At 42.1% G+C, this 14,563-nt stretch overlaps 1 protein-coding gene across 1 annotated transcript in view; it reads left to right on the top strand.

Annotated features, from left to right (window-relative positions):
* Positions 1–14,563, top strand: part of Cpe (carboxypeptidase E) — a 101,961-nt gene that overhangs the window by 81,831 nt on the left and 5,567 nt on the right. The window contains exons 4-6 of the mRNA XM_021169884.2: positions 2,298–2,415; positions 4,552–4,734; positions 6,986–7,125. Coding sequence (XP_021025543.1) covers positions 2,298–2,415; positions 4,552–4,734; positions 6,986–7,125 — 441 coding nt within the window. The remainder of the gene's footprint in view (positions 1–2,297; positions 2,416–4,551; positions 4,735–6,985; positions 7,126–14,563) is intronic.

The following is a 14,563-nucleotide window of genomic DNA, read 5'->3' as shown; positions in this document are numbered from 1 at the left end:
ATTCTTAGAGTCTTTAAAATGGAAAAGTTCAGAAGTTTTAAAAAATTTGTTTATTTACTTATTTGTGTGTGTGCATGTGGGTGTTTTGGGGGTGGTTGTAAGTGTGCATGGAGGTCAGAGGGCAACCTTTGGGAGCCACTTTTCTTCTGCCTTGTGGGTCCTTCAGAGAAACTCAGATTATCAGGCTTAGCAACAAGCCCCTTTGCCTCCTGAGCCATCTTGCCAGCACATGTACAGGGGTTTTAAAGTTTTAAAGTCATAAATGGTTGTGTAGTGTTCCAATGTGTTCCAGGGTCTTGCTTTGAGGGGTTCTCCACAGAATGGATCAGTTAGATAGGTAACTATAGTAACCAGGGACTCACAGTATTAGTCAGCACAGAAGACTGCTCATCGTCAAAGAGAACCCCTCTTTATTTTGTCCAAAGGTGGAATTTACTTGATTGTTCTTGAAAACAGTAACATGCATATCAGTAATATGGATGTATAAAAGAGAGCTAACAGACAAAAGTTAAGAGCTGTGTGAAAGTTTGTGTTTTCAGGACTATATTTGAGCTTGTTCCAATGCATGTTTTTTAAAGTTTTAAATTTCAAACAAGATAAATCCAATATAAATAAGTAGATGTGTTTTGGGGACAAAATTATAAAGTCATTAACATTTTCATCTTTGAGCTTGTATGTCTTTACTCTATATTCTATATCTAGCATTGATTAGTAGAGAGAATAAAACCAAACAGCCATTTGATTGACACGTTACTTTACATTTGTGGGATCTGAATGGTCCATCCACACATATTCGCAGGTGTAATGATCAAATCAGGGTGAAAATGATCAAGCAGGGTGATAAGCGTTTCCAGCTCCGTAGACACTCATTATCTCTTTGTACTGAGAAACATTAGACATTTTTCTAATTATCTTATTGTTTTAAAATTTTGTTTACTTATTCATTTTGTGTGTGTGTGTGTGTGTGTGTGTGTGATATGTGTATGCAGTGTCTGCAGAATCCACAAGAGTGTTAGAATTTCTGAAGCTGGAGTTATAGGTGGTTGTGAGCTGCCTGATGTGGGTGCTGGAAAAGTAAAGCTAGGTTCTCCAGAAGAGCAGTAAGGACTCTGGATCCCTGAGTCACCTCTCTCGTCTTCTTCTAGGTCTTTATAAACAAAGAGTTATGCTGCTGGGTTGTGGAACACCAGAACTTATTTGTCCTGTATAAACTACCTTTGGTACTGGTTAACTGTATCCTCTTCTAAATCACACCTTCTCACAAGTATGAACACCCTATGGGGAAATCAGAGTACAGGTCATCTAAAGTCACCCTAGGCCTTGTAGCCTGGGTTGGAATCCTTGGCTATGTAAACTTGGATGCGACTTAGCTGCACTTGGCCTTTGGACTCTGCTCTATGAAACAGCAGCAAGTAGTTACAGATCCAGGGAGGATGCTGCAGTGCTCAATACAAACTCTGCATGCAAGACCTGATCATAAACAGCCCAGAAATACAAACATACAACCTCGGATGCCACCACATATTCTGTCCTGAAAAAGCAGGGTAGCTCTTATCTCAGGGAAGCCTTTCCTTTTTTTTTTTTTTTTCAGAGGTGACTAGATAGAGGTTTGAAATCCTTTCTACTTGCTATGAAAGGCCCATCACACAAAAGAATCAAGCTGATTTTTTTTTTCTTTTTTAATGAACTTCTTCTTCTTATTTACTTCCAAGAAAGACCATGAATCCAAGACAGCATGAATTCCTAAAATGTGTGCTTCAGTTTAAAACTTAGAATGGTCACTCCAAAGTAAACCAATTTTCTGAGTGAGACTTGATCGTGTTCTATGATGATAAAGTCAGTGTCCGAGTTGAATGGAAATGGGAAAATAGTAAGAAACAGCGGGAAATAAAATCTGCCATGTGTTTGAACCTATGTGGAGGAAAAACTTTATGGTTTAATAGGCATTTCTTGATTTGTTCAGAATTATTCTTTGTATGAATCATGGTAGACAGAGGAAGGGGCCCCAATGTGATTTGCATGTTGTTTGAGAGAGAGAGAGAGAGAGAGAGAGAGAGAGAGAGAGAGAGAGAGAGAGAGATTTCCTCAGAGTAGAACGTTTAAGGAAATTTAAACACAATTGAACCATTTTTCATAACAAATCCTGTCATGTTGTGTATTGCTCCTAAGAAAATATTTTCCCCTCTAAACCCATCATGTTTGAACTGTGAGCAGTATCTCTTACTTTGTCTTTTCTGTGACATCACCAATGGCCATTGCCAGCTTCTGAGTCTTGTGATCTTTCCTCTTTGAAACAGCTTGCCCCCGAGACCAAGGCTGTCATTCACTGGATCATGGACATTCCATTTGTGCTTTCTGCCAATCTGCACGGAGGAGACCTTGTGGCTAATTACCCATATGATGAGACACGGAGCGGTAGGTAGTCCCCTCTTCCTGCCCCTCTTTAAGTGGCTTAAGTCAAGAATGACGCAGCACGATTTCTATATGAGTTGCTGTTGTTTGTGTTGTTTTGTTTTTTAAAACAAAATCTTACTCTGCAGCCTGAAGTGGCCGTGAGTTTGCAATCCCCTTGCTTCACCCCCTCAAGTGCTAAGATTACAGTGGGCGAGTGCCTCTGTGCCTCACGTGTAATGTTCTCTTAGGGAACCAGAGCATACAAATGCTTGCATTTATAAGCAACTCCAGCTATTTCGTGTGGTACTGGCACAGACAGGTAATGGGCAGAACAGCTTTGTTTTTAGAGGAAAATGGGAGCTTGATTAACTCTTGGAGAAGAGAGAGGAGAAAATGGAAGGTCTAGAACAGTGGTTCTCAACCTGTGGGTCGTGACCCTTTGGAGGGAACATATCCGATATCCTCCTACATATCAGATGGTTACATTAGGATTCACACATGTTTTTCTTCTCCCTGTTTTAGAGACAGGTTTTTTTTCTGTGGAGCCTTGGCTATCCTGGAACTCACTGTGTAGACCAGGTTGGTCTCAAACTCAGAGAATCATGTGCCTCTGCCCCTCGAGTGCTGGGATTAAAGGCATACATCACTACCACCAGGTTCTACACTACAATTCATTGAAGTAACAAAAGTACAGTTATGAAATAGCAGCGAAATAATTTTATGACTGCCCCCGCCCCTGCAACATAAGGAACTGTATTAAATAGTCACGGCACTATGAAGGTTGAGAACTACTATAAATTCAGGCCATTCCTAGTCTCTGGTAAAGTGGGTCACAGCCAGACATTGAAGAGCTTCATGTACAGTGTGGTTTATAAACAGAATCAGCCTGTGCCATTTCACTCTGGTTGTGGGAATGGCAACCACATCATGCTCTCATTTTCTGTCCTGGGGCCCCCTCCTGCTAGTGCCACAGAGGCGGGGCAGTGCTTTGACATTTCTCTAACGGGTTTCAGTTCAGCTTCAGCCAAAGCAAGCTATGGAGAGGAATTCCCACCCGGAATCCCCTTTCAGATAACCCTGAAGGACAAGATCTGTGTAATATAGCTTTAGATACTGAGAACCCAGATTTGAAGAAAGTCGTGTTAGACAGAGCTGTTAGAAACACTTTGACATGCTGTGGTTTACTGTCAGCCGGACACTATTATAACACATTAGTAATAATACAGGGTATCAAAAGAAAGGTCCTTTCCTGCTATAATACACACAGGGACAGCTTAGAAACAGCTGAGATTCAATGTCAGACAGTCTGTGTGTCAATACTTCATAGTGCTTACAGAATTGCTACTGGTGACCTTTTCAGATCTTATCTCTCTATCTATACATTTATTTATTTATTTATTTATTTATTTATTTATTTATTTATTTATTTGAGGAAAGGTTTCACAAAGCCCAAGTTGTCCTAGAACTTGGCCTAAAACTCAGATAGCCAAGAATGAACTTGAACTAGATCCTTTCCCCCAATTTTCCAAGTCCCACCCACCCTTGTACCCTCCCAATGAACACCTTATTAAACTAAACAATGTAAATATTGAGAATATTTCTATGTTGCCAGGTCCAGCATGCTGTGGCCTCTATCTATTCCTGTGCGGCTTTTGGTTCAAAAGTAGAGCAAGCAGTCCATCTCATCTCCCATCCAGGTCCTACCAAGCCCCCCTGAGGCAGGGGCTTTCAGGGTGGTACGGTCATTTAGGCCATTAGGTCATTTACGGCTATTCTGCCTAATCTTTACATTTTAGTGGTAGGGATGAAAGTCATACAACCTAAAAACTAAGTATTTTCATTTGATACTTACTTTAACTTTCATCTTCCCTGAAAACTTTAATCTTTCTTTCTTTCTTTTGGTTTTTCTAGATAAGGTTTCTCTGTGTAGCCCTGGTAGTCATGGAACTCACTCTGTAGACCAGGCTGGCCTCAAACTCAGAAATCCACTCGCCTCTGCCTCCCAAGTGCAGGGATTAAAGGCGTGGACCACCACTGCTTGGCTAACTTTCATCTTTCTAAAAGCTATGTCAGCAGGGGCTCAACAGCGCATGACTCTTTGGCAAGCAAGCGATGCTTTTGGGACCGTTTCTCCCATCGTGTGAATTAATTTTCTAGGTACTGCTCACGAATACAGTTCCTGCCCTGATGACGCAATTTTCCAAAGCTTGGCTCGCGCGTACTCTTCTTTCAACCCAGTCATGTCTGATCCCAATCGACCTCCCTGTCGCAAGAATGACGATGACAGCAGCTTTGTAGATGGAACGACCAATGGTGGCGCATGGTACAGCGTACCCGGTGGTGAGTGTTCCCTTTGCTCTCTAATTCTGTGAACTTGGCGTTTTTCATTTACCACATAGACTCGGAAAATGATTGCTGTCTATAGAATTTTCACTCTTCCTCAGTCGTTAAAAAAGTAGGTGGAACTTTCAGCTGTCTCAGCAAGGTGAGTTACATATTATTTTGTTTTCGTTGAATTAAAAATGGAGGTGCTACTATCTGAAGGAGTACGCTGGGAAAATAGAAGCTGAATACTGTTAACTAGCCTTATTTCAGCCCTCTGCAGTCCTTATATTAGGCGAGACATGCCTTTTGTCATAAGCAAATGTGCATTTTGGAGGCTAAGAAGCAGGGTTTAGTAGACCTTCTGGCGTGGTTTGAATGAGAATAGCTTCCATAAACTTGTATATTTGAATGCTTGCTCCCCAGTCTATGGCACTGTAGGGCAGAGCACCTTCCCCCTAAGATAAGGCAACTCCTGTGGCCTCCCCTGTACCACTTTGCAGAATTCACTCGCCAAATTTCCCCAGCTATTAAGCGATGTATAACCTCAACCAGAGATGAAGAGTGAGATGATTTCATTGATAACTTAAGGAATATTTCCTATGCCTCACCCAGAAATAGAGAGAGCAAGAGCTTTACATTTTGATTCATTATGCCCTAAGAAAATGTTCTTCATGTTTTCTATGGTACACGTTTATTGTTTTCATTCAGATTTTGCTTTGGGACAGGTAAGACCTGATACTTTCCTTCTATAAGTTGAGATGTATGGTCTGTGTGAGATTTAAGATTTAGAGTACATTAAATACATCAGGTGAAGAGTAATATATGTTGATCTTATATTAGAAAGCAGTTTTGTACTTTGCTCACTATATAGCGAGTTGGTGTAACTTAGAATCATCCATGAAGAGAACCTCAATTGAGAGACATTCTAGATCACACTGGCCTGGCCACATGTCTGTGGGGATTATATTGTTTGTTAGTTGATGTGGGAAATCCAGCCTGTTGTGGGTGGCACCATTCCTAAGGCACAGAGTCCTGAGTTATGTGAGATGGGGGAAATGAGAACCTGCAGGCACCAAGGGTGGATTCATTTAGAATTTAAAAAAAGGAGAGAAAGTGTCAGTGATTGCCTTGGAACAACCTCTCCAAGCATACAGGGTACCACCTGTATCCTATAAGCTGAGAATGCTCATGGCAACCATAGCAATACCTGAGTCAATCGTGTCCCACTGTAAAAGGACAAAGAAAAGCTTGGGAGATCTTTAGCTCCCTGTCATAACTGTATTTCTATTGCTGTGACAGACACCCTGGCCAAAAGCAGCACAGGGGAAGGAGAGTTCATTTGGGTTACAAGTCCAGGCCCATTACTGGGGGAAGTCAAGGCAGGAGCTTAGAGTGCATGCCCACAGTCAGGAGCAGAGAGGTGCATCGGCCTCGGCCAAGTTTTCTGGCAAAGAGGGCCATCTTGGGTTGTTCCATTGGCTCTGGGCTGCCAAGAAGTACTGGAGATCTAATCTTCTAAGCCTTGTAGCTCTTAGCTATTCTATAGGAAGTGTGTGTATGTGTGTGTGTGTGTGTGTATAACTGTGAACTCTTAGCAGCCAACACAGCAATTTGAATATGGGTAGTCTGGCTCCAGGGAACAGTCTGCTGGGCTACAACATTCTCAGTGATGATAATCTAATTAAAATTCCTCTGAGTGTCAAATCTACTCTGTGGTCCGTTTGCAGTATAATTAACATTACATCTAATATGAAGTAGATGTGCCATGTTTATTGCTTTGGTATATGATATAATTAAGAATTTACATATCATATACTAAGAGTCCATATCCCTCAGGAACACACTTTGAGTCGGGTTTAGGACAGAATGGCATGGCATGTCATCTTAGCCGACTCTACCAGTTCCTGCCTCACAGGAAGGCAGCATAGAGGGATGCATTTCTCCTTACAGGCTAAGGGATATAGTCTCTCAGGTTGCTTTTCTTGAAGTCTATTAAGCACCATATAATGTGAATGGCATCTGCTTTTGTTCCTACCCTACAAGATAGATTCACTGAGCTAAATGACCATAAGACACAGGATTTTATGCTTTTTAAAACAAGAGTCTCTTAAGAGTGTTTTCTATTCCCCATGGGAGGCCATTTCTGTGAAGATTCCTACAGGGTCCTTCAGTGCACCTTTGTTGAGGTCTTAGATTACCAGAAGGGTGTGTGTAGACTTGTAGCCATTGTATGTGTATACTGACTCTCTGTTTGCTGCTTGGGCAGGAATGCAAGACTTCAATTATCTGAGCAGCAACTGCTTCGAGATCACTGTGGAGCTTAGCTGTGAGAAGTTCCCACCGGAAGAGACTCTCAAAAGCTACTGGGAAGATAACAAAAACTCCCTCATCAGCTACCTGGAACAGGTAAAACACCGTATCCAGCATGGGCTGATGTAGCAGTCTTCAACCCTGTAGTATAAGACTCATAAAAGGGGCTCTGTTGGGAGGTGATCATCTGAATGAAGGTGACAATATGAGAAACTGTAGTTTCTGAATTAGACTTTTATGTGCCATAGGTCTTATGGTTCATGATTGCTCACTAAGAACTGACTATACTAGAGAGCTGTCTAATGAGACACCTTAGTTTCCTTTATTCATACTGCACTAAGCAAGAACAATCTTAAGACACTCTTAGCTGATCACCCTGGGCCTCTGAAGTGTCCCAGGCAGGTCCAGGATATGAGCAAGGTGACCAAGTCATGCAGGAGTGAGGCTAGTGACAGAGTCTCAGGGCATCTCAGAGTCTCAGAATTTCAGGGCATCTCCCACTCTGTCAAAATTAAATTTGACCTACCTGCTCAGGCTTGGACTTAGAATTTCTATTCCCTCTATAGTATATACATAGATGTTGGTGCCAGGGATAAATAGTGGATGGAAGAAAGGACATCATGCCGTGCCTGCCTGCAGTGACTCATCTGTTTTCAGATTCTTTTCTGTATGTGGTCCTTTTCACCTGCAGTTTGCTAGAATGATGTTTGTTTCATACTCCACAGAGAGCTTGGACTAATCAAACTGCTTCACCATAAACACATGTTCTTACAAAGCGTGTAGCTACCATCCTAGTGTCATTTCTGTTGCTGTGACTAAACACCCCAATACAAGCAATGTAGGAGAGTTTATTCTGACTTAGAGTTCCAGGTCATGGCACATCGTGGTGATGAAGTCAGAGGCACAGAAAGTTGAAGGAGCTACTCACATCTATAGTCAAGAGCAGAGAAAGAATGGGTGCATCCGTATGTAGGTCAGGAGAATGGATGGGTGCATCTGTGTGTAGGTCAGGAGAATGGATGCATGCATCTGTTTGTAGGTCAGGAGATTGGATGCATGCATATGTTTGTAGGTCAGGAGATTGGATGCATGCATATGTATGTAGGTTGGAAGAATGGATAGATGCATCTGTATGTAGGTTGGGAGAATGGATGCATGCATCTGTATGTAGGTTGGGGGGATGGATGGGTGCATCTGTATGTAGGTCGAGAGGATGGCTGTATGCATCTGTATTTAGGTCAGGAGAATGGCTGTATGAATCTGTATGTAGGTCAGGGGAATGGCTGTATGCATTTGTATGTAGGTCAGGAGAATGGATGGATGCATGTGTATGTAGGTTGGGAGAATGAACATACACATTTGTACGCTCAGCCTCTCCCCTCTTACAGAGTCTGGACTCTAAACCTATTTGATAGTGTTTCCTACTTTTAGACCGGGATTTCTGACATCAATATGATTGACTAATTATTATAATCCAGAAAACCTAGCAGGGTCATACCCATAGGCTAAACTTATTAAGACTCTTCCCAGCTCATACTACATTGTGTCAAGTTGAAAATTGAAGCTAACAATCACAGTGACTTATGAACATAAACACATATGAAAATGTACACATAAAACCAACACTTAGGTTTGTTTGTTTTTTGAAACAAGCTCTTACTTTGTAGACTGGCTAGCCTGAAACTCACTAAGCAGACCAGGTTAGTCTGAAACTCAGAGATCTGTCTGCCTCTTCCTCCTAAGTGATATAATTAAAGTTGTGCACCATCATGTTCTAAAACAGAGGTTCTCAACCTGTGGGTTGTGACCCCTTTGCAGGAGTGCCAAATAACCTTTTCACAGGGGTTACATATCAGATATTTACATTATGATTCATAACAGTAGCAAAATTAGTTATGAAATAGCAAGTAAAACATTTTTAAATTAAATTATTATTTTTACTTATTCACTTTACATCCTACACACTGCTCCCTCCCTGTCAAATGATGCTCTCCCGACAGAACATTTAGATCTTATTTGTCCATTTTTTTCAATAGAAATATATAAAGCTACTTTTGTATCCCAGGTACTCTGGGAGGTGTTGGTTTTAGAGAGCTTCTTCCAGAAGAGTCTGTAGTATTAAGGTCATAAACATGAGTCCCTAATCTTGGGAGGCTGTAAATGCTGAGATAAAGGCTGCTATGAACATAGTGGAGCATGTGTCCTTATTACATGTTGGAGCATCTTCTGGGTATATGCTATGTCCAATTTTCTGAGGAACCGCCAGACTGATTTCCAGAGTGGTTGTACCAGCTTGCAATCCCACCAGCAATGGAGGAGTGTTCCTCTTTCTCCACATCCTCACCAGCATCTGCTGTCACCTGAGTTTTTGATTTTTTAGCCATTCTGACTGGTGTGAGGTGGAATCTCAGGGTTGTTTTGATTTGCATTTCCCTGATGATTAAGGATGTTGAACATTTTTTTCAGGTGCTTCTCAGCCATCCCAGTTTCCTCAGTTGAGAATCCTCTGTTTAGGTCTGTAACCCATTTTTTAATAGTGTTATTTGGTTCTCTGGAGTCTAACTTTTTGAATTCTTTGTATATATCGTATAGTAGTCCTTGATCAGATGTAGAATTGGTAAAGATCTTTTCTCGATCTGTTGGTTGCTGTTTTGGTGTTCTGTTCAGGAACTTTTCACCTGTGTCCATGTGTTCGAGACTTTCCCCCACTTTCTCTTCTATTAGATTCAGTGTTTCTAGTTTTATATGGAGGTGCTTGATCCACTTGGACTTGAGCTTTGTACAGGGAGATAAGAATGGATCGATTTGCATTCTCTTACATGTTGACCTCCGGTTGAACCAGGACCACTTGTTGAAAATGCTGTCTTTCTTTTTTCCACTGGATGGTTTTAGCTCCTTTGTCAAAGATCAATTGACCGTAGGTGTGTGGGTTCATTTCTGGGTCTTCAATTCTATTCCATTGATCTACCTGCCTGTCACTGTACCGATACCATGCAGTTAGCAGCCATATTTAAAATAGCCAGAAACTGGAAACAACCCAGATGCCCCTTAACAGAGGAGTGGATACAGAAAATGTGGTACATTTACACAATGGAGTACTACTCAGCTATTAAAAACAGTGACTTCATGAGATTCACAGGGAAATGGATGGAACTTGAGAATATCATCCTGAGTGAGGTGACTCAGTCACAAAGGAACAAATATGATATGTACTTACTGATAAGTGGATATTAGCCCAACAATACCCAAGATTCAATTCACAGACCATATGAAGCCTAAGAAGAAGGAAGACCAAAATGTAGATGCTTCAGTGCTTTTTAGAAGGGTAAACAAAATACTCACAGGAGGAAATATGGAGACAAAGTGGGAAGCAGAGTCTGAAGGAAAGGTCATCCAGAGACTGCCGCACCTGGGGATCCATCCCATATATAGTCACAAACCTGGAAGTTATTGTGGATGTTGGGAAGTGCTTGCTGATAGAAGCCTGATATGGCTGTCTCCTGAGAGGCTCTGCCAGAGACTGACAAATACAGAGGTTGAAGCTCGCAGCCAACCATTGGACTGAGAGTGGGGTCCCCAATGGAGGAGTTGGAGAAGGGACTGAAGGAGCTGAGGGGGTTTGCAGCCCCATGGAGGGAGCAACAGTGTCAACAGGCCAGAACCTCCCAGGGAGCTCCCGGGGACTGGACCACCAACCAAAGAGTACACATAGAGCAACCCATGCACTGGCCACATATGTGGCTTAGGATAGCCTTGTTGGACATCAGTGGGAGGAGAGGCCTTTGGGCCTGAGGATGTTCATTACCCCAGTGTAGGGGAATGCCAAGGCAGGAGGATGGGCGTGGGTGGGTGTGGGAGCACCTTCATAAAGGTGGGGTGGGGGGAGATGGGATAGGGGATTTCGAAAGGGAGACCTGGAAAGTGGAAAATATTTGAAATGCAAATAAAGAAAATATCCAAGAAAAAAAAAAGGGTTAACTACAAGGATAACTACAATGGCCAGACACAGAGGGGTCCTTAACTCAGTCATAGGAGTTTAGAAAACAAGATTTCCTGTGGTTAATACCAATAAGATCATCACCTTGACCAACAGTTAAAACACAGGTTCAGCTGATGCTTAATTGGTTGTTTTGAAAAAAAAATACAAAGCCAAAATAAACCATAAGTCACTGTATTGGGAAAGAGGACATTTGCCCTTTAGTGATGCTGAGTCATTTCATGGTAGAGAGGAGATGGGAACAAAGGGATGGAGTCATGGTTTCAGCACCGTGGAAGGGAATCTGCTCCCATCTGACATCGGTGCTGTGGGGTAACTGTGCAGAAACAGGAAGAGGCCTTTATGATAAAAGCACTCAGGCTGTGCCACGAACACTCCAGCTTAGGAATCAAGGCTAAGGAGAACTCGTTGTCAGGGGTCTCCTGCTGTAATTTCTTTCTTTTCTTTCCTCTTTCTTTCTTTCTTTCTTTCTTTCTTTCTTTCTTTCTTTCTTTCTTTCTTTCTTTCTTTCTTTCTTTCTTTCTTTCTTTCTTTCTTTCTTTCTTTCTTTCTTTCTTTCTTTCTTTCTTTCTTTCTTTCTTTCTTTCTTTCTTTCTCTTTTCGAGACAGGGTTTCTCTGTATAGCCCTGGCTGTCCTGCAACTCACTTTGTAGACCAGGCTGGCCTCGAACTCAGAAATCTGCCTGCCCCTGCCTCCGGAGTGCTGGGATTAAAGGTGTGCACCACCACGCCCGGCTTGTAATTGCTTTCTTGACACTTGTGTTGATTCAGGATTGAACATCTGGGCCTGAAATCTAAGTAAGGCCTAGGTCCCACCTCCCGCCAAATAGGTGGTTAGTTTCATTCTGCACTGGTGGAGAGAGAATCTCCTGCAGAGCTTTAAATGTTTGCAGGAACTCGAATCATTAGTGTCAGTGGTTTGTTAAGAAATGCTCCCCATTCAATAGCTTCGGAAAAGTCTAGTTCTCAAAAATCCTCAAGGAATTTCTGAGACCACTTCATGGATCACTCAAATCAAGCCGACCTAAGGATCCTGTTAAACAATGGGTTTGCTGTCGTGTCCTGAACTTAACAGTTTCTGCAGGGCATGACTCCACAGCCCTCAGCGTGCAAGCTCTTTGGGTGACACCTCAGAGGTCTTTAAAGGTGCCTGATCCAAACAGACCTTAGAAGTCTCAGAGCACTTGTTGTTGTGTGCTGGGGAATGGAAAGTCTGAAATCTGGAGAGAGATCAATCACCACGGGAGGGGTCACGAGCAGCAAGACAGCTCTCCAAGCTACACTGAAATCTGAGCTTCTGGAACTTTCTTTGCAAAAGCCATAAAGTGACAGAGGTTTCTAGTTTGAACTCCTGTTTGTGCAATTCTGACAGCTCATGACCTGTCTTCTGGTATTTATTGCCACCACAGGAGTTTTCAAACAGAAAAGTTTCTACATCAGAAAAGAATAATACATTTTAAAGTAAAACCATTGACATACTAGAACATATAGACATTTACTCATAATTAATATGTAAGAAGAAAAATGTTTGGAGGCAGTAGGATATCTGTGAGTTCAGTGCAAACCTGGTCTACAGAGAGAGTTCCAGGCCAGACAGGGTACTCAGTGAGACTCTGTCTAGAGAAAATCAAGAGTTCAGTTAAATATCGTCTTCAGCTTTTGAGGTTGGAGAGATGTCTCAGCAGTTAAGAATACTTGTTGCTCTTACAGAGGACGCAAATTCCTTTTATCCACATGGCAGCTCACAACTGCAAAACTTTACACACACACACACATGCACACACACACACACACACACACACACACACACACTAAATAAATCTAAAAGGGGAAGTGCATTTATTATTTAAATATTTATTTCACTGCATATTCTAAGTCCCATGTGGTACAAGCAGAAAAAGTCACGAACTTTAACTCACCGTATTTATAGACTAATCACATTTCTGTGGTGATTGCCATATCTATGAAAATATCCATAATTTTCAAGGATAAGTCAATTTAAAAGTTTCATTTTGTGTGACATCAAGACTACAGTATCTCAAGATGAACAAAGTGGCACTCGGTGAACAATGCCTCTCTTGCAAGCTAGGTGCATTTTGAATTTTGTTCATCAGCCCTTAACAAATACCCCTCAACCCAGTAAGAAACCTTCAGATTGGTGATGTGTGGGTTCCTGTGACCCAATCTTTCCCGTTCCCGCCTCCCACTGGTCTTCAGTATTTCAGTTTTGGTTGGCTGCCTCAGAAGGCCCTAAACAAAAACTTAAGATGTATTTATTCTCCTTTCACTAAACGGGTTGCCGTCAAAAGGGTCACTCGTTATCTCTGACATGTACAGCCTAGAAATTGCCCTTAGAGGAAAACAAAACAAACAAACAAAACCCCCCAAAAAACCAAAAACCAAAAACCAACACATGCTATTATTTAGCACTTCAGAGAAAAGGAAATGCAAAACTTATTACTGAGAACTGGGGCATTTCATAAAAAATGCATGCAAGACTGGCAAGCTTACTCTCAATAATAAAAGGGATGCCTGGGATTTATTCTATCCTCTGTAGGAAAATAGTTAGATATCTCAAGAGCAAAAGGAATTTTACTTTCTTTACCTGAGACAAGGCCTCCTGTATGACAGGCTGGCCTTTTTGAATTCCCTTTATCAGACTTATCCATCTGATTCCACCTCTTGCCACCTAGGACCACAGGTGTGTACCACTATGCCCAGTTTGTTGCTGTTGGAGATGGAACCTAGGGTTTCAGATACTAAGATATCAGGTGCAATTAAGGACTTGCATTTGATACCCTGAAGGTGTCCTGCCTACAGATTTGAATTGGTCTGGGGAGATGGCAGTTGGAAAAATGTTGAGGAAGCATCATGCTCTAAGTTTGGATCTTTAGCTACCAGTGTCAAAGGCAAGGTTGCTGGCACAGACATGGTGACCCCCAGAGCTCACTGACTAACCACTGTAGCCAACTGGGAGCTCTGGGTTCAGTGAGAAATCCTGTCTCAAAATATAGAATGGCATAGTGGGGGAGGAAGACATTTGGTGTAGACCTCTGGCCTCTGCAGGCGTGTGTTTTTGCTCACATGCATCTGTATGAGTGCACCTGCATACAAGCTTAGATAAGTCATAAAGATTACAAATGAGCTCGGATCTCTGTAATTAATTGCTGACTTAATTCAGAGAGACTATTCTCATCAGCAGCCCTTCCTTTTCCATCCTTAATTGGTATCCAGTTTTCAGTCTTGGAGTTTCCTGATTTGTCACAATCCAAACCGCCTTGTTAATGAGCTTGATGCAAAGGTAGGCACAGCTCAGGACTTTGCATCATCCCGCTCAGCTAGAGCTAGTATAATTAGGCTGCGACACACTGGTCAACCCACACTGCTATAAAACCTTTGTATAGAAGACCTTATTTAAAAGAGTGAGAGAGAAAGGGAGGGGAAGGGGGAGGGGAGAGGGGAAAGGAAGAGGGAGAGGGAAGGAGAGGAGGAGGGGGAGAGGGAGAGGGGAAAGGAAGAGGGAGAGAGAGAGGGAAA

The sequence above is a fragment of the Mus caroli genome, chromosome 8, assembly GCF_900094665.2.
Source record: "Mus caroli chromosome 8, CAROLI_EIJ_v1.1, whole genome shotgun sequence".
NCBI lineage: Eukaryota > Metazoa > Chordata > Mammalia > Rodentia > Muridae > Mus > Mus caroli.
The sequence above is the reverse complement of the archived record's forward strand: the minus strand, read 5'-3'. Positions and strand labels throughout refer to the sequence as shown.